This window comes from Mercenaria mercenaria, chromosome 2 (assembly GCF_021730395.1).
Source record: "Mercenaria mercenaria strain notata chromosome 2, MADL_Memer_1, whole genome shotgun sequence".
In the NCBI taxonomy this organism is placed as follows: Eukaryota; Metazoa; Mollusca; class Bivalvia; order Venerida; family Veneridae; genus Mercenaria; species Mercenaria mercenaria.
The window spans coordinates 38057521-38077413 of record NC_069362.1 but is presented as its reverse complement, the minus strand read 5'-3'; the positions used below and the strand labels follow the sequence as shown (position 1 = coordinate 38077413).

Sequence of the window (19893 nt, the reverse complement as noted above, 5' to 3'; positions counted from 1 at the left end):
TGTGCCTATTGGTGCCATTTATTTCTAAACAAGTACCATTTATGTGCCTATTGGTGCCATTTATAAGTATGCTGGAGGCATTTGTTTGTAATTGGTGCCATTTGTATGTATGCTGTGCCATTATTCTAAACACTTCAATTTTAGTGATCTTGGCGCCATCAAAGTATATGTCCCATTAATATTGTTGTTCCCATTTATTGTATCTGCTGTCATTATTTGATTGAATGCTGTGTATCAAGGTTCAAAACGTCATACTTGTCTCCTTTTATGTAGGTCTAACTTTCTCAAAGTCAGGAAAAATATTACAGTGGAATTTTTGCTCAGTTGATATTGTGTCTGGAAACTATGATATTTCCTTCCAAGTTTACCGACCATCTTGTTCGCAGGTACTCTATCAAGCGTAATGTTTACATAAAAACTATCAAATTATAAAATGTTTGTGCCTCCTCCCCCCCCATGAGTGACAGTGTGCACATTTTCTGCGTCCATCATGCCAAAGTTTGGACGTGCATCAAAAGTATTTGATATAAATTGTAAAACTGCACAGTCTTTATCAGAATGACGCATATCTCCTCTTTTTTCTTTTTGCTCCGTCCCCCTATTTCCAGATTATGGCCCCTGAAATAGGAAAAAAATGCACATTGTCTCCTTGTGACATGCCTAGTTCAAAAAGTATTTGATATAGATTCATAAGACCTTTCATGTGTCATGATATGAACTTGGGCACCTCCTATTTTTCAACTGAGTTCTCCCTATTTCCAGAGTTATTGCCCCTGAAATAGTAAAAAAATGCACAATTTTCAGCATGTGGTGTGCCTATCTCAAGAAGCATTTCATATAAATTGATTAAACCTTGCATGAGTCTTTATCATGATATGAGTATGTGCACCTCATATTTGTGCCCCCCATGAGTGGTGGGGGCATATAGATTTGCTCTTGTCCACCCGTCCGTCCGTTTGAAGTTTGTGACGCACCTAGCTCAAAAAGTATTGAATATAAATGGATGAAACCTTGAGTCTTTATCATGTTATGAACTTGCTCACCTTCTATTTTTTGTCTTGCCTGCCACCAAATATTTGAGAAATGGCCCCTGAAATAGTCAAAAATGCACATTTTCACATTGTGACACGCCTGGCTCAAAAAGTATTTGATATAGATTCATGAAACCTTGCAAATGTTTTGAATTTTTTTTTATTTTTCAAAGCTTTTTCAGTTTAATATTATTGTTGGTATAATCTTTCACAAGAGGCTGCAAATTGTTTCCCCTTTTTCCATGGGAAAGTCTATGTTTTTTAATTGACCCTTTTTATTGTCAAGAGTTTTGAATAGTTGAGGTTGCTGTCCTCCAGTAACTCTTTTTGCACCTTCGAGAAGGAGGGGTTATATTGTTTTGCAGATGTCGAACTGGTGGAATGTACATAAAATCCGTTTCCGGATGATAACTCCAAAACGCCTGGGCCTAGGATCTGAAGAAATTGTATAGGACGTTGTCTCACAATAGATCCCTATTGATTTTGAGTTGTTACAAAGGTCAAGGTCACAGTGACACCTATAGTAAACGGTTCTGATGATAACTCCAGAACACTTGGGCCAGGATCATGAAAGTTGATAGAGTGTTTAATGACCCAGCACATGACCCATGTTGTTGAGGGCAGTATGTTAAAGGTCAAGGTCACAGTGACCCTGATACAGTAAAACGGTTTCGCGGATGATACTAAGTTAATGTTAGGCCTAGGGCACGAATTAGCTATAGGAGGTTGGTCATGCCACAATGACCCTTATTGATTTTGAGATTCCATATGTCAAAGTCCAAGGTCCACAGTGAACCGGAACATAAAATGGTTTCCTAGGCAATAACTCAAGAACGCTTGGGCCTAGCGTCAGGAAAATTGATAACAAGGTTGGCCACTGTACACAGCAAAATGACCCCTATGATTTTGAGGTCCATTAGGTCAAAGGTCAAGGTCGCATTGGCCAGAATAGTTAAACAGTTTCTGATTTTAACTCCAAAACCATAGGGCATAGCTTTGAATTTGGATGTAGACAAATCCAGTCTCAATCAATGATGTTCCAGATTATTTCCTGGGTCAATCTGCCCACCTGAGGGTCAAATGGTTTATATACATAAGAAAAAACTTATTGAAAAATCTTGTACCTAACAACAGGATACTAGGCTTGATATTTTGTATATCTCCTTTATGTTTTCAAATGTTAAATTTTAGCAAATCTCCACTCAGGATATGGTACATGAACTTATTTAGGAAAATTTGATACAATCTTCTTGTCCACACAAATATGGCTTTGATATTTTGTAATTCCCTATTTAGTGTTCTTACATAGTTTTTCATAATTATACTTATAGGGGCAAATAGGCCACCCAGTGGTCTATGGTTCATATAGACTTATGGAAAAACCTGATCTTTCATGTACTTAACATTCAATTACGAATTTTTATTTTGAGTCAATAATTACATGGTTGACCTTGTCTTGACTAGTGTACTGTGATTAGGGCTTTCTTTTCTTGATCTTCATGATTTAGTAGAATGTAAAAGTTGATGAAATTTAAGCAGTTAAATGGTCTTTTGGTAAAAACTAGTTCATTAATCAAATAAGAAAAACCTTGGGTATGCGATAGTAGGCTGTTTTTTCAACTATTTCATGTAATTTAGTCGAAATTTTGCTTGATAAATCTAGTTTTTTGTAATACAGGTCATTTGGGATCAAAAACTAGTCCACTAGGTCCAACATTATAGAAAAACTTGTATATGCAAAGGGCTGTATTTTCAAATTATCTATTAAATTTGTCAGAATGATTGCTTGATGAAATCTAGTTGAGTTTGAATATGGGTCATCAATCAAAACTAGTACTAGGTCAATCGAAAAACTTTGTATATGCGACAGAGACTGTATTTTTCAATTGTCTTCATGAAATTTGGGCAGAATGATTGCTTTGATGAAATCTATGTCAATTTTGAATATGGGTCATCTGGGGTGAAAAAGTAGGTCAATAGGTCAAATGAAAGAAAATCCTTGTGTATGTGATAGATTATCTTAATGAAAATTGGCCAGAATATTTGTTTCCATAAATCACTAGGTACATTTTACAACTGTTATTGGTGTGTTCTCAGTGGTGACCTAAGTCATCTGGCCCCTTTTGTTTTCTGTTTGGAACTGTATATATATTAATAAATTGGTCATCTGCTTTTATTTTAGATGTGTCCAACATGTTTACCACTGCTCTCTAGCAGTTTATCATGTGCAAGCAAGTGCCGGATGCCGGACACGGAATTACTTCTGTTATCTGAATGCAGCTCGTGTAAGCTATGAATGTAATCATGCCGTGTAATTCGGTATCATCTAGTGGAAATTCATATGGCAATGTGCCAGACTATGAGCTCGTTAGTCAGACATCAGTTACAATTACAGAAACAGGAAAAAATTGCTACAGGGTATCAGAAGGTGATATCTCCGTTCTTGAAGGAGACATAATCGGCTTACAGTTCCCAACGAGTAACAATGTTGTCAACTGTGAAAATCGCCCTTCAGGTACTGACCAACCATTATACAGTGGGACAGCAAGTAGCTGGTTTGTGAAGACTGACATGTACCCAACTACATATTCAGTTATTAATCAAACATGTGACATTCAAGTTGTTTATACCCAGGATAACGAGCAGAACTTGCCGAAAAATTTAGGATATTCATCTTCTGTTGGCAACTATCAGCTGGCCATATCAATATTGGAAACAGAGAGTAAACAACTGTCAGTATCATTAGAAGAAGCAATAGCAGGTGTGAAATTAGTGAATCCTGTCATAGGCATAGTCAGTTCTTCTGATCATTTTCTGGGCACTGTGTATACAGAGCGGAACCAGGTGTATGAATTTACAGTAGCTGTTGGAGGTGGAACCAATCTTGAAGCTACAGCAATGGGTCAGACTGTAACATTTACCAGCTCATGTGTATCTGCTGTTTCATTAATTGTTGGGGATGACTGTAATTCCACCTTATACTGGTCAGACAAACCTTTCGCAACATTTACATATAACACATCTACAGTGGCAACTGTCAACACCAGTATTGTGATAAATAATCCCCTTGGTTCTGAAACGTATACATTGACAATACAAACAGAGGAGAGAATTGCTGGGGTTTCATTTAGTCTACTTACACCTAGTTTGATTGCTAACAGTGTAGCTATTAACAGTCCAGTAGAGTTTCGTCTTGACTTTACTGAAGGAACTGGAGTAAGTTTTGCATATACAATGAATGGATCATCAGCTGCCTCTATGAATGCCTCATTGTTCACAACATTCTCAGAAATTGGTACATTTATTGTGAATGGTACCATCTCAAATGTGCTTGATACACACACTGAATCGATCACTGTTAAAGCAAAACAAGCAGCAAACTTCAATAACTGTCAGTTAGTAGACGTACCATACACTGCGGCTGTAGGAATAAGTTTCAACCTCAAGCTTCAGTGTGAGATTAGTGTCGGAGCTGAGGTCAGCGCAGTCTGGAATTTTAGCGATGGCACTCCTAACATTACAAGTGCAGTTTCAACTATAAATTCCTCACCAAAATCTTGGACACAGGTGGTTACTTTTAGTTCAGTAGGCAGAGTAGCAGTTACAGTATTTACAAAGGATTCATTTGAAGAAGTTGCAGTGAGTGGAAATGTGAGTGTGTACAATGCTGTGCCTTCAGTTTTAATTACTTCTAATGGTACTGATGTTTTCAATAATACAGTAGTAGAGTTTACTGCTAGTGTTCCAGCTAGTCCAGGGAATTATGGTGATGTCCAGTACACCTTTGATTTTGGTGATGGAAACACACAGTCCAGTTCCTCAGGAGTAGTTACCAATTTGTATACAACAGGAGGTAATTTCAGTGTCAGTGTAACTGCAAGTAATGGACCAAGCAGTCAGACTGCCACCACCTATGTGGCCAGTTATGTAGAAGTCACAGGTCTTGTTCTGACATATGATGGGCCGAAGAAAATGAGCAATTCAGTAACATTTACGGCTTTAGCATCGACAGGAAACTCCCTCTCATACCGATTTTTTTCGTCTCCATCAGCTTTTGATGTAACTCAGTCCTCGGGAACATATACGCACACATTTACGTCTGCCGATATCTACAATGTTACAGTGGTTGTCTCCAACATGTTAAGCCAGCAAGCAGAGTCAATTACTGCATATGTCATGAATGCCTCGGATCTTATTATATCTGGATTTGAAGTGGATGGGTACACTGTATCAAGTTGTGTCGAAACATTAATTGGCCGGAAGTTTGAAGTTGGCATTATTCACTATAACCCTGCTAATGTTGTGTGCGACTGGGATTTTGGAGATGGACCAGTACTTTCAGGTACAACTTGCAGTAAAACCCATGCATATTCTACTGCAGGAAATTTCACAATTAATGTGACTGCCAAATTTACCCCTCAGAATGCTGAGAGACACATTAGCCAAGAGGTCTGTTTACATGAGAGAATAACTTCACCAACAATTTCCATAGCAACACCAGTTACACTTCCTCCATCAGGAATAGCCTCAGAAAATGTGCAGGTTACCGTGGCGACAGGAGATCCTTTGACTTACGCATGGTTCACAAATGCTACAGGTGGTATGTCTACTGGTGCAGTGTTTCCTGTTAATTTTACATCAGAGGGTACCTACTATATAACAGTTATAGTTTCTAATGCAGTTAACAATGAAACAGTGACACAAACTGTTGTTGTTATAGAAGAGATTACTGGTATGACAGTATCGTGCCAGTCTTGTATTGAACAGTCTGGTGAATTTTATCTACAGAATGGCACAACGTACTCATTTGCTGTTACAACAACAACAGGAAGTGGAATAGCCTTCACATGGAATTTTGGGGATTCCACAACAGCCACAGGAAATACAAATTTACATGCATACACTAGTATTGGAACACGCAACATAACTGTAACAGGTAGCAGTGCAGTCACAGCAGCTGTAGTTGAGTATGTAACAGTACATGTTGAAGCAACCATAGTATCAGTGACAGTTGGAACTCGGCTGTGGGACTGGAAAAATAATGTCCGTAATACTTCGGTTAAGGACTTAGATATAATAAATGCCGGAAAATTTCAAGCAACAGTCGTTCCTGCTGGAATGGATTTGGAATACATTTGGGTATTTGAAACTGGTCTTGCAGCAGAAACAACAGAAACAAGTGAAGCTGATCATACGTTCTCTACAACAGGCTTAAAAGTAACCACAGTAACTGCCAGAAACTTCCTTGGTAATGTTACTTCATCAGAATTTAGGTTTTATGTAATAGAGGAAATCTCAGACTCAAGTCTTCAAGTGACAGAAAATGGAAATACACTGTCTGGTACAACTGAAAGTAATACATATAAAGTTGCTTTAAATAATCGAGCTACATTCAACTTATCATCAACCCAAGTAGTTCCAGACACTGTAGAATACTTCTTACTACTAAGAGTTCGAAATTCAGGAACAGGTAATTATGCACTGCAGAATTCAACAATAGATAAAGGTGACCCCACACTTTCTTTTAATCTTACTGAAAGTTCCATTTACAGGTTAGAGGCAACCATCAGAAACAGTATAAAAACTGCCTCTACCACAGTTTATATTGAAGCAATAGAAGCTGTCTCAGACCCATTTATCAATGCGCCAGCAGGAGAAGACGGAAATATAACCCTGGGCTCATCTGTTACACTAACAGGTGGTGCAACTAATGGGCAGTACCAACAGTATCGCTGGTTTTATGCTGTGTCACCAAACACACAGACATTGCCAACGACAAATAACTCAACAGTAACTATAACTCCAGGAGAAGTTGGATTATATATTGTGACATTAGAAGTAAGCAACTCTGTATCAAGCCCTCATAGTGTTAACTACACAATAAATGTGATGGCTGGTGTTTCTGGTGTAGGGATAGACGTCACAATGAAGCATTCTAATGCAGTGGAAGTAGGTGAGACTCTAACGTTCTCGGGAACCGTCTCTTCTGGAACAGATTTGTCATTCTTCTGGGATGTAGTAGTTTCAGGGTCATCAGATGGCACAGGAAATGCTCAACAATTCACTTACCAGTTTAATACACAAGCACTATACAATATCACTCTTTTTGTTGAAAATTATGCAAGTAGTGGAACAGCTGTCAGGGAAATCTATGCTCTAAATGAAGTGCCAATATTCAGCATCTTTGCCAGTGGTGTCTCTTTTGTAGCGAGTATTGGAAAATATGTTGCCAGGACAAACACTATTGTCACTTTCTCCAGTAATATTTCAAACATTGACTTCATGCAGTTTAGCTGGGAAATAAATAGCATCTCTGAACCTGCAAATGAAACCTTAGCGAAAAACTTAACAAGTGCAGCGGAGTATTCTGTAGAGCTGCGTGCCAGTAATCTTATCAGTTCTGGGAACAGTGGTATCACAATAGTTATTCAGGATCCCATTACTGCTTTTACTGTCCAGAATTGCATTGGTACATATCTGATTGATACAATAATAACACTTACAGCCTCATACAGTGGGACAGATGTATCAGTTGAATGGGCTCGAGAAGAATTAGGAAACAGTACCGCTGCAGTAACAACTGTCCAGTATCCTACAGTAGGAACTTACAGTGTTAACGTTACAGGAAGCAACTATGTGAGCGAGGAGATGAAATACTGTTGGATTACAATTCAAGGTTCTATAAGTAGCCTAACATTAACGGCCTCGCAGTACATGTATGTAGGTTATCCAGTTACATTTAATGTAACTGGAATCTACATTGATCCTGCAGAGTTTACATGGGTGTTTTCACACGGTGTGACACAGACAACAATAAATGTAGCAACATTAGATATTACATTTGCTGCAAAGGGAACTTACACACTAGAAGTCAATGCATCCAATGCTGTCAGTAGCTCTAAAGTGAGTATAACATTTGAAATAGAAGAATTGGGATGCAGCCCACCAACTGTGACAGTAGATGGCAGCACAGAAAGGAAGGTACGTCGGTCAAGTGTAGTTGAACTTTCTGCTAATGTAATAACAGGTGGCTGTACAGAGTATTCTTCCGTGAACATCTGGAATATATATACAGCACCTTCCTGTGCTGTCTCTCTTACAAATTATAATGAGTTCCTACTTCCAAACACAATCCAGACGAAAACTCCGAGCTTGTGGTTGCCTAGCAACACCCTGAGTTACGGTACTTACTGTGCTGTGTTCAAACACAGTTATAACAACACTCCAGAAGAAGTATCTAGACACTTTAACTTAACAGTAGTTGAGTCTCCAGTAGTGGCAGTGCTGAGTTGTGGAAATATGTGTGTTGCTAGGAATTCCCCAAACTTGACTTTGGATGCCAGTGGGTCATACGATCCAGATCAAGTTCCAGGCACAACTTTGACATTTGCTTGGTCCTGCAATCAAACCATGGTAAATATGTCACCAGTTTTTCTATTTGTATTCTTTTGTAAAACTCGCCTTTTGTTTATACAGGGTAATCTATGTTTGTTGAAATGAATTTATATTGTGTCAGTTTTAGGAGCTGATTTGGTGACTTTGTATCTGTGACTAATTTTTAAAGGTTTTCTGTGATATAAAACAATTGAATTCAAGTTTCTATGTATATAATACTCTGACTGATAACCATAGCTGATTATTATTTGGAATATGTGCATGAAACAGCACCAAACCATTTGGCTTAACAGCTAGAGCACAAGACTTCCATCTAGATGATTGTATGTTTGAATCCCTGGCAAGGCATAATGCTCTCCGTGATAAATGACTGATGACAATATTACGTTATTCTTCTTCCATTTCAAAATAATTCTGTAAGGCTATCTGATTCTTGTGTATAAAATGGTACATTTTGGAACATGTATTTTATGAACTCCATGCTGTATTTATATGAAATACTGCTATATAAGGAGACCCAGAACCCAACAGAACTAAGGGGCATGAAAACAGAACTAAGGGGCATGAAAACAGAACAATTTTATGTAACATTTGAATTTCGTTTGTAAAAAGTATTGCAGTGTATTGAGGTTGATATTCAGATTGAATGCATTTTCATTTTTAAATTAAGTTACAGTGAAACCTTAAAGTCTCTATTTTTTTCCATTTTGACATTTAGATTTTATATCCGGTGTCTAGATGATATGTGACTCCATTTTTATGCCCCCCGCATCTGCTGATGCGTGAGGCATACAGTGAGGTTAACCAAATGGGACCGTTTCGTCTAGCATCAATACCCCTTACTAGAATGACTTAATGCTAATGCAGATGAAACCTGTGACAAGTCTTCATCTTCAGACATCACCTGACCTCAGTTTGACCTTGACCTTGTCCTCATTTTGGACTTAGGTTGCTTTATATGGGCCATCTCTTGGTTAACCAAATGGGACCGTTTCGTCTAGCATCAATACCCCTTACTAGAATGACTTAATGCTAATGCAGATGAAACCTGTGACAAGTCTTCATCTTCAGACATCACCTGACCTCAGTTTGACCTTGACCTTGTCCTCATTTTGGACTTAGGTTGCTTTATATGGGCCATCTCTTGGTTAACCAAATGGGACCGTTTCGTCTAGCATCAATACCCCTTACTAGAATGACTTAATGCTAATGCAGATGAAACCTGTGACAAGTCTTCATCTTCAGACATCACCTGACCTCAGTTTGACCTTGACCTTGTCCTCATTTTGGACTTAGGTTGCTTTATATGGGCCATCTCTTGGTTAACCAAATGGGACCGTTTCGTCTAGCATCAATACCCCTTACTAGAATGACTTAATGCTAATGCAGATGAAACCTGTGACAAGTCTTCATCTTCAGACATCATCTGACCTCAGTTTGACCTTGACCTTGTCCTCATTTTGGACTTAGGTTGCTTTATATGGGCCATCTCTTGGTTAACCAAATGGGACCGTTTCGTCTAGCATCAATACCGCTTGCAAGAATGAATTGATACTAATACAGATGTAACCATTGACCATTCCTTATCTTTAAACATCACCTGACCTCAGTTTGACCTTGACTTTGACCTCATTTTGGACTTCGGTTGCTTTATATGGGCCATCTCTTGGTTAACCAAATGAAACCGTTTCGTCTAGCATCAGTACCGTTTACAGGAATGAATTGATACTAATACAGCTGTAACCTGTGACCATTCCTCATCTTCAAACATCACCTGACCTCAGTTTGACCTTGACCTCGTATTGGACTTAGGTTGCTTTGTATCGACAAGGATGCCACCGTGGGCATCAAGGGTTTATTGAATACAGCTTCTTGTTATGTTTGTGGTAACATTGAATAGTTCATTACTGATGGTATTTTCAATTTAAACTTTGGCAAAAGAGCAAAACTATATCATTGATATAGTATTAGTGAGAGTAGATTCATATCATCGTACCTTGTAAAAAAAGATTATTTTTTTGCATGCAGAAATACCCACTAATGGCTTCACGTAATATTATTGCACTCTAACATCACACAGTATTTCTGCTCTGTGCATATGTCTTGATTCAGTGCTAATAATCTGTTTAAATGGATCTGGTAAAAAAATTTAATTTGATTGACGGTTTAGCATAAGGTTGCTGTCACTTTTCCTGTGTCAATAATTTCTCCTATCAAACAAACCTAACAAACAACACATGTTTAACAAAGGTTAATTAACATCAGATCCAGACATTTTAAGTTAGCCATTTTATACGCCTGTTTTCGTTGGACAAAAAGGTAATATGTGATTAGGGGCGTGTTTGTCCATCTGTAATATTCCATGTCCAGAGCATAATTTAATACCCACTCAAGGTTTGCATATAGTTAGGTGATGATAAGACAATTCGAAGAAAGGTCAGATTTGTCTCTCATTTTTCATGTCCAGATAATTATTAAATTAAAATAAAAAAGGTAAGGGTAGATTTCACGGAAGCACAGAGAATATATTCAATCTGAATACCCTTTCAAGGTATTGATTTCAACGTTGGCTTATAGGTGGAGAAGGGAAGATAAAGGGAAAATAAATGGTCAGCTCCACCACATGTTTTATGTTGAGAGCATATTAACTGATAACCATTTCAGGTATTGATTTCAAATACGGCATTGGATCTGAGGTCAAAGGTAAAGGTCAAGACCAATATTTAAGTACCAGTATTTTTCAAAAACATTTCTTACACAAGGTTGATAGTAACATCCAGGTGCTAGCCTGTGGTTAACTAATGCATGGAAGGGCACCCAGGGTTTTCATTTATCATCAAAGCTGGAAAGTCGCCTTACAACCTATAATTATGTCGGTGAGACGTTAGATCTAACAAAAACAAAACAATAAAACTTTGTGATTTATAAACAGGGTACTGCAGCTGCTGCAGATGTCTGCTCAAAAATCAGAGCTGTGACAACATCATCTGCAAACATAACTGGATTGAGCTTGACAACTGGTGATGTGTATACTGTAACAGCAACTGTGTCTGCTGCAGGCAGAACAGCAAGTTCATCCACACAGACGGTAAGTTAGTAAATTACGCAATTCATTTTGTCTCCAAAGACAAATTGGTGTTGGAGACATATTGATTTACTCCAGTCTGTGTGTGTGTGTCTGTCTGTGTGTTAGTGTCTGTCAGAAATCTTGTCCGCACTCTTATGTCAAACATTTCTCATCCAATCTTCAACAAACTCGAAGAAAATATGTTTGCCAAAAGTGCTCGGCTAAGTTCGATAACTTGCCAGATCAGTCCAGGCACTTCAGAATTATGGCCTTTGAATTACCAAAATACAGATTTCTTGCGCACTTTTGACCTTAAAACACCCCTCATACTACTTTTAAAAGTAGTATATTGGTCCTTTTGGTGTAAAAAAAGGGCATGTGCATGTGCTCTATGTAAACAGTATATAAAGACTGACTTCCTATTTAGATGATTAGGCAGTTGTGGGAGACATGCGCTTTTCTCAAAAGCATCTCTAGTTTTAATTGCTTGACTCACTAGCACCTGACGCAACTTGATGCCAAGAACTTGCTTTATGAAGTGTGGTATATATATATGTATATCATTGATTTACTGCCACTTTTGTGTTCCATGTTTTCATTGATTTATGCTAAAAAAGCAGGAAATTATTATTAAACTGGTTTAGAACTTTCCGAATGTTCGCCTTGTAAAATACTGGTTGATTGGTTTACTTACAGATTACGATACAAACAAGCTCAGCTCCGGTAGTCTCCATTACATATGTTTCAAGCATTGCCAGAGGACATTCGCTGCTAACAAGTAGTAGCAGTGTAGCTTTTGAGGGCATATGTAATTCCGGCTGCACTAGTTCCACTACATACCAGTGGACTGTGTACGAAACAGCTACAAGCAATCCAGTTGTAGTGGACATTTCACAGACAACAACAGGCACCAACCAGGAAAACTTTGTCCTATTGCACTCTGTTCTTGAGGCTAATAAAGCATATACATTTCAACTGGTAGCTACAGAGGGATCTGAGAATGGACAAGCCTCAGTGGTCATTCAGCCAAGCTCCGCACCTACGGATGGAATTTGTACAATATCTCCATTAACAAATGTTGTCCCGTTGTCTACCAAGGTCACTGTGTCTTGTTCAGGTGTCACTGACACGGACCCAGTATCCACTATATCCTACAAGATTATTGTCAAATCAACTACTCAATACAAGAAACCAGTTATTGCATATTTTGGTTCAAAGTCAGAAAACAGTATATATCTGGCACCATTACCGGGCACAAGTTCTGGCACAAGTCTTGGCAGTGTTGATGTAGAGGTCCTGGCAGTGAATGACTTTGGAGCAGAAAACGTTGGCTATCAGAGGTATGATAACACAATACAATATCTTTGAATAAGCTGCAATCTTACCTGTTTGCTTGTTTGTGGCAGGGTTTTCCCCTTCCTTGGAAGTGTATAGGGAAGACAGCTTGCAAGCTCTTGACTCCTCGCACCAAAAATATACTGGCTGAATGGTGAACAGTGCAGATCATGATCAGACTGCACAGATGTGCAGGCTGATTATGATCTACACTGGTTGCAAAGGCAGAATCAATCGTGTCCAGCATGGTAAGGGCTAAGCCATTAGTCTGCCATCCAATAACAGATTTTGGTAATACAAATGTACATGGTGCAAAATTTCTTTATGAACCCATTATGAGGTGAACAGTCATACCTAAAAGCAAGGTCCCACTCTGCAAATATTAGCTCAACTATCCATCTATGAATTTTAATAATTCATAGTATGTGTTCTGTATAACAAGTCAAAGTGTTAACACACTCTTCAGACCAAAGGTATTTTGAAAAAAACAAGAGCATATGTTGCATGCAAAATGGTTTAAGGTAACTATGTAACAACCTCTGTTGTTGTTTTTTTCAGAACCATTTCATTTGTAGCACCTACCCTGTCAGGTAGCCAGAACACCACCACAGACTTTATTGTTGACCATATGGTCGACAATATGCGGTCAATCGTAAAGCAGAATAATCCCCCTCTACTCCTGCAGTACTGTATGACTGTCCTCAGCTACCTCAATGACCAGTCAGAGAATAATGATGGTACACCAGAACAACATATGGCTATCAGGGATGTTATTGCAACTTCACTCAGCGGTCTTCCACTTACGTCTGTCAATAACATTCAACAAATGGCTTCAACTGTTGGCTATCTTTTGGTGAGTTTATTGTTCTGACACACCTTAATGTTATGTTTTTATTCTTGATTTGACAAATGTCCTTATGAGATTTCTAGCAATTAACCGTAAAATTGTTTTTGTTACGGTAATTAGTTTTTAAACAAATTATGATTACATCCTTCACCATGAAATCATTAATATATATGACCACTTATATACTGTTATTATTTGTTTTATTTATTAGGAATATCCTGAAGAGATTTCCATAGATACCCTGTCTAAAGCTCTCTCAGAAATTGAGGCAATGACAGAACTGTTGGAGTCTACCGTCAGTAAGGGTGCTGACCAGCGTGACTATGACCCAGATACTTTGATTGAAGCTAATGCAGGCATACAACAGTGGTTGAAATCACCATCAACTTTTGAAAGTGACAGTGTCACTCTTGCAAAACTTGGCAGTCTAACGGAGTATGCATTGCAAGTTAGTTCTAGTGTACAGACGGACACATACTCAAGTACCACAGAACAGACTCAGGCTTTGATCATAAAGAGTATGGAGTTCAATACGCAGCTCATGTTAATACCTCTCAGAGCTCAGTTACCTAATGAAAATCCTATAGAGATATCTACATCTGAATATGAAGTTTTTGCTTACCATATATCAACAGGTAATGTTGTGACTGAGCACAGCAGTGATTTTGGAGGGAATATCAAGGTACCAGAAAACCTTTTATCATCCCACACCAGCTACAGTGAACCGTCAGTATACCAGCTTGTGTACTTCAGTGATATCAACCAGTTCAATTTTGGTTTCGGCAGTAACTTTCAAATAAATACAAAAACTCTTTCAACCAGTTTCCACACACCAGATGGAGACCATTTTTCAGTGTCTGACCTTCCTGATGGGGAGGAAATAATAATGCATATGTTTTCTGAAGATGTTACACCATACTCCATAAATGACACAGATTTAAGATTCTCTGCTGGTTACGATCCACTATTGAGCATGCAGTATTCATCCAGCACTGTGGAACCAGGCAAAGACATCGAAATAGGAATTAACATGCCCTCAGGATCTGGGATTGCTGCTCATATCCAAGTTCGTGCAAACTTGACTAGTAATACTGGTAGATTGACAGCATCATTGTACAAGAATCAGGAGAAATATGGGCCATCAGACAGTGATGAGAGCAAGAGACCAAAGGTGATTACCAAAGCCATGATGGACAATCAACAAAATGATCATACAGACTACACTTTCTACCTTGCTCCAAGGTAAGTCACTGTTATTGAAGATAATGTTTCTTTATGGGTTTGAAAATGTAACACATAGCTAGCACTTCCTGAAGAGCATCATGCAAGTAATTAATGACAATGATATGCATCTACCATTCATAAATTTTAGACTCTAGAATTTTAATTGAAAGACTGCTGATCAGTTCATTATTAAGAAATCCTCAGCTTCTTTAATGACATATATATGCATTTAAATTGTTGAAAACAAATACTGTAAAATCTTTAATATTCATTTAGGATTTATTTTTTGTGTATTCCGTGTTTGTGTCTACCCCAAAGAACAAAAAATAATCAGTCAATTCTATTATAGAATTAAAAATCCAGAAAATAATAATAGTAATTTTTACTATAACCAGAAAAATTTATGCATCTCAGTAAAACGTTTTTTGTTTGCAGTGATTATCAGGATGATGATGCTTTTGACGTCCGTGTTCGAGTCACTGAGACAGCTGACGTATATATCGGTGTATATTACACACAGTGTGAATTTTTTAATGAAGCCCTTTCACAATGGGATAATGAGGGATGTACACCACAACCGGAGTCTATCTCCTCTCTCATCAAATGTGCATGCACTCACTTGACCTCATTTGGTGGCAGTTTGTTTGTGTCGCCAGACCAACTTGACTTCACTGACCTCACAGTAAGATATTATTCTTTTGCTTTAAAATACTATACAGTGTAATATTTCTAGAGGGGACACTTAAGAGAATGTGGAAATATGCTTGTTGTGCAAAAGGTTCTTGTTGCTTTGCAGAGGATAATTTACATGTAATAGAAACTAGAAGACTTCATAGAGACATATTTGCCTCCACGGATTATATTGTATGTAGTTCAATTAAAGCAACTAGGAAATGTGGTCAAAATTCCAAGAGCAATATAGAATGTCTTGGTCAGTTGTTCAGTACTTCAGTAACAATAACTATATAGGTGACAGACACATGCCTTGAGTTACCATTTCAGAGTATTCTCCAGTAGACAGCAGGTTACAGTTTCAAATATGAACTCATTTTATTGTTATCTTAAATTAAGATTGGTAACTATATGCTTAACACGATATATATCTAATTTGATGCATATTTAAATAAAATAGAGAAAAGTAGAAACTTCACAGGTCGCCCAACACGACAAAAATGAAATTGTTGCAGGCTTGGTTTAATTGAGCCTGTTCGTGGACGGTAGTGGAAATGCATGCTACCGTCCACGCCCTCTAGCCCCGGGTTGAGCAGAACTCAACACTTACACATGCTAAAAGTACAAAAATCCATTTAAAGTAGTGTTAAGACTAAATTTACTGTAGAATTTACTACAACTTTTAGGAAGTAGACCTAGCATCAAACCCAGTGGCAATTATAACATGCAGTGTGATCCTTGGGCTGTACATCATTCTCGTGATAGCATTCAGAAAGTTAGACCTGATGGATTTAAACCGGATCTCCCTTATACCTCTCTGTGGCAAAGATGGCTCCTTTAAATATGAGGTTACCATAGTAACAGGAAGATTGCCTGGTGCAGGTTTGTATTTCACTTGTCAACTCCCTTAATAGCTGAAGTTGATTTCTTAAATTTAGACATGCTATCTGTTGAAAGACTGAAAGAAATGTGTGAAGGAAAAAGATAGACATGTTGCATTTAATGTGAAAGGACCAAAACTCCACCTCATTCCTTTATTGGACAAACCTATAAATGTACTGAACATATATTACTTTTTATCTGAATCATGTATAAAATAATACCATAGAGTAATTGGTTTACATACTTTCCCAAATTATAGGAACAGAAAAATATCCAAGACATTTTATGTCCCAAATTTAACAAAAATTCAATAAAAAAGAAACTGAAAAACTGTAACCCCAAAATATTTTTGACTTGCTTTACAGTACTATATTTGTTTTAATTTGATCTCCTTTTCAAATGATTTTTAAAAAAGCCATTGTTTATATACAAAAGGTACAACAGCTCATGTTGGCATACGACTTGTTGGAGAGTATGGCAAATCTGCACGACAACATGTGAGCAAAGCGGGAGCATTCAAGCGTAACTGCTCAGACACATTCATTATTGCCTACGATGTAAACCTTGGTGAGCTGAAGAAGATTCAAATATGGCATGATAATCGTGGATCCTCACCGTCCTGGTATTTAAGCCACGTAATTGTAAATGATCTGCAGACAGACCATAAGTTCTACTTCTTCGGAAATACTTGGCTGTCCCTGGAGAATGAAAATGGCACTATACAGAAAGAGATTAAAGTTGCTGGTAAGTATTGTTGATATGCCGTGCTGAATTAAACCAGGTGCAAACGTCTTAGGTAATCCAAACCTTGTAAAATACATTAGTCTAATGAATTCTCTAAGAGATGAATTCAGATACTTTAGAAATAGTTTATAGCAAAAGAGTGCTTTTACGCTATTTATGCACGATGGGCGTAATAATTGCACGATGGCACAGCCCTAGTGAAATTATTTGTATAACTTATTACCGCTCGTGTGTATAAATAGTTTTCCTATACGTCATTTTGATTCTAATATGCCCTTGATCTAAAACAGTAGATAAAGTATAGAAGCGCTCTTTCTTGGTTGAAACAAAAACTTTCACTTCCCTGCACGTTAACGTGACGTAATTCTAGCATAAGAGTGTTTTATAGAATGTTAAATAAATCTGTTGTGTTGTGATTTTGTAGAAATATGTCAGTCAGTAAATTGTTTTTACACTTTATATTTTAAATATTGATTAGCTGCTCAGTTTTTAACATTTTCATTAAAATGTATATTTCTTAGCAAGTATGCAAGTTTATAAATTTTCAAGTTTTAAAAGTTTGTATGCACTTTGAGAAGACAAATTGCCTTGTAAAATTATTGACCACTAATTTTATTTTATTTTATTTTATTATTATTATTATTTTTTAAACACAGTATTACTTCTTCTTTTACAGGTTCCCATGAAATGAGTAAATTTAGCTATAGACTGAAGACAGCTTTGTTTAATGCTCTGGCAGACAAACATTTATGGTTATCCCTGTTTAACCGACCTGCTCAGAGTCGGTTCACTAGGGTCCAGCGTATAACATGTTGTGTGACAGTTCTGTTTACATTTGTTGTTGTAAATGCCATGTGGTATGGCCTACTAAAGAAAGACAACACAGAGCTAGGGTTTGAAGGGTTTGGCTGGGAAGAAGTGGTTCTGGCCCTCGTCAGTAACGTGATGGTGCTACCAGTCAGCATTGGACTTGTTTTCCTGTTCAAGAAAAGCAGATCAAAGGTATTAAATAGAGAATGTACAAATATTCGACTGAAAGAAAATTTAGTAACAAAATAAATTCATTTGAGCAGTGCCATGAGAAAACCAACATAATGGCTTTGCAACCAGCATGGATCCAGACCAGCCTGCGCATCCGCGCAGTCTGGCCAGGATCCATGCTGTTCGCTAACAGTTTCTCTAATTCCAATAGGCTTTGAAAGTGAACAGCATGGATCCTGACCAGACTGCGCAGATGCACAGGCTGGTCTGGATCCATGCTGGTCGCAAAGCCACTATGTTGGTTTTCTCATGGCGCAGCTCAATTCATTTTTATAAAGTTCTTTTTCTACCTTTCATTTGTATGGTAAAGTCATTAAATTTCAAGAGCATTTCATGGTCTGACCCAAAGGACTGCTGTGTGTACATGAAATGAAATCTCAAAGATTTTTCTTTTTAGATAAAATGCATTTTTATTTTTTTTTTTTTATTAATTTTTTTTTCAATTTTGAAATTTATGAAAATTTAAACCACCTTAAAAAATAACAATTTCACAGTATCTTTCTGTGTCATACCAGAAATTTATCTATTTGACAACGCTGTTAATTATAAAGTGAAACTCCAAAAATATATTTGCATAAAGTCATTTCTAAGAAAGAAAGGCAGTGTACAACACATGCTAATGAAGCAGGCATAGTAATGTATGAAATAACATGAACATTAATTTTTTTTAGGCACAAACTGAGGGATGTCTTTCATTGATGTTAATTCAGCTGGTTTTCTTTTCAGTCCAACTTTTTTGATCATGTACGTAAGCCCCAGACAGCCCAGACTCTGGAGATAGAGAATCTGTGTGAGAACTCGCAGGGTGGATCGTTTGAGAGTACAAACACTGGAGCCATACCATATGATCTGGACAGAGAGAGTACCATTGATTCAGTTCCTGTAAGTCACCACTTTCTACTTGTAAACTCGTAATTATTTGCAAGCAATTAATTTTTATGTATTTGACATTTTAATTATTTCATTAAAATTATTTCTTGTTTAATCAGAATTCTATCATTTTCAAAATACATCTTTTATTACTTATATGAACATTAAATCTTGTGTTATTAAACTATTACTAACTTAACCGAAGTACAGTTTCATAATGCTGAAATAGCTGATATTACTGCATGTTCCAGAAAGTTCAAAACCATACAATTTTAAATGTTCGTCAGTATTTGAGCTTTTGACAAATATTAGAAGAAACAATTTTCTGAAATAGAATTTATCAAGAAATTCAAATATTTTATGTTGCAACAGAAGATGTGGTAGTCTCATTATAGACAGAGGCATTACAAGGCATTAAGCGAAACTGGCGCTGCAAAATGGAATAACAGTAACCTGTCTTACCTCTCCACAGATTATTCAGTTCTGCTTGTGGTAATTTAAATTATCTTAGACTTGAAATTTTGTTGTTACAGCGTACAGCTCTAGGATTGCATCGTTCCCGCCATGTTGCCAAGACACAACGTGAAAACACTGATGACAGTATCACCCAGACACGTCCATCTGTGGCAGTTACGGAGGCTAGTTCTAAGTCCCCACTCTGGAATGAAGACAACATCATGAAATGGCCAGATTCTGTCACTTTTGATGAGGGCAGATTCGCGTCCATCCACTGGGTCTACAATGGTGTGGATCTGGACAGCACATAAGCTGGGGATCAAACTTTT

At 37.5% G+C, this 19893-nt stretch overlaps 2 protein-coding genes across 2 annotated transcripts in view; both read left to right on the top strand.

The window, feature by feature from the left end:
* LOC123562128 (uncharacterized) overlaps positions 1-3327 on the top strand; it is a 96032-nt gene extending 92705 nt beyond the window's left edge. Inside the window, exons 29-30 of the mRNA XM_053525275.1 lie at positions 274-386; positions 3214-3327. Coding sequence (XP_053381250.1) covers positions 274-386; positions 3214-3327 — 227 coding nt within the window. The remainder of the gene's footprint in view (positions 1-273; positions 387-3213) is intronic.
* An 18-nt stretch (positions 3328-3345) lies between these two features.
* Positions 3346-19893, top strand: part of LOC123562127 (polycystin-1-like) — a 31663-nt gene continuing 15115 nt past the window's right edge. Inside the window, exons 1-11 of the mRNA XM_053525268.1 lie at positions 3346-8444; positions 11359-11514; positions 12190-12833; positions 13387-13681; positions 13887-14917; positions 15335-15581; positions 16258-16453; positions 16889-17197; positions 17874-18199; positions 18965-19120; positions 19642-19854. Coding sequence (XP_053381243.1) covers positions 3603-8444; positions 11359-11514; positions 12190-12833; positions 13387-13681; positions 13887-14917; positions 15335-15581; positions 16258-16453; positions 16889-17197; positions 17874-18199; positions 18965-19120; positions 19642-19854 — 8415 coding nt within the window. The 5' untranslated portion in view covers positions 3346-3602. The remainder of the gene's footprint in view (positions 8445-11358; positions 11515-12189; positions 12834-13386; positions 13682-13886; positions 14918-15334; positions 15582-16257; positions 16454-16888; positions 17198-17873; positions 18200-18964; positions 19121-19641; positions 19855-19893) is intronic.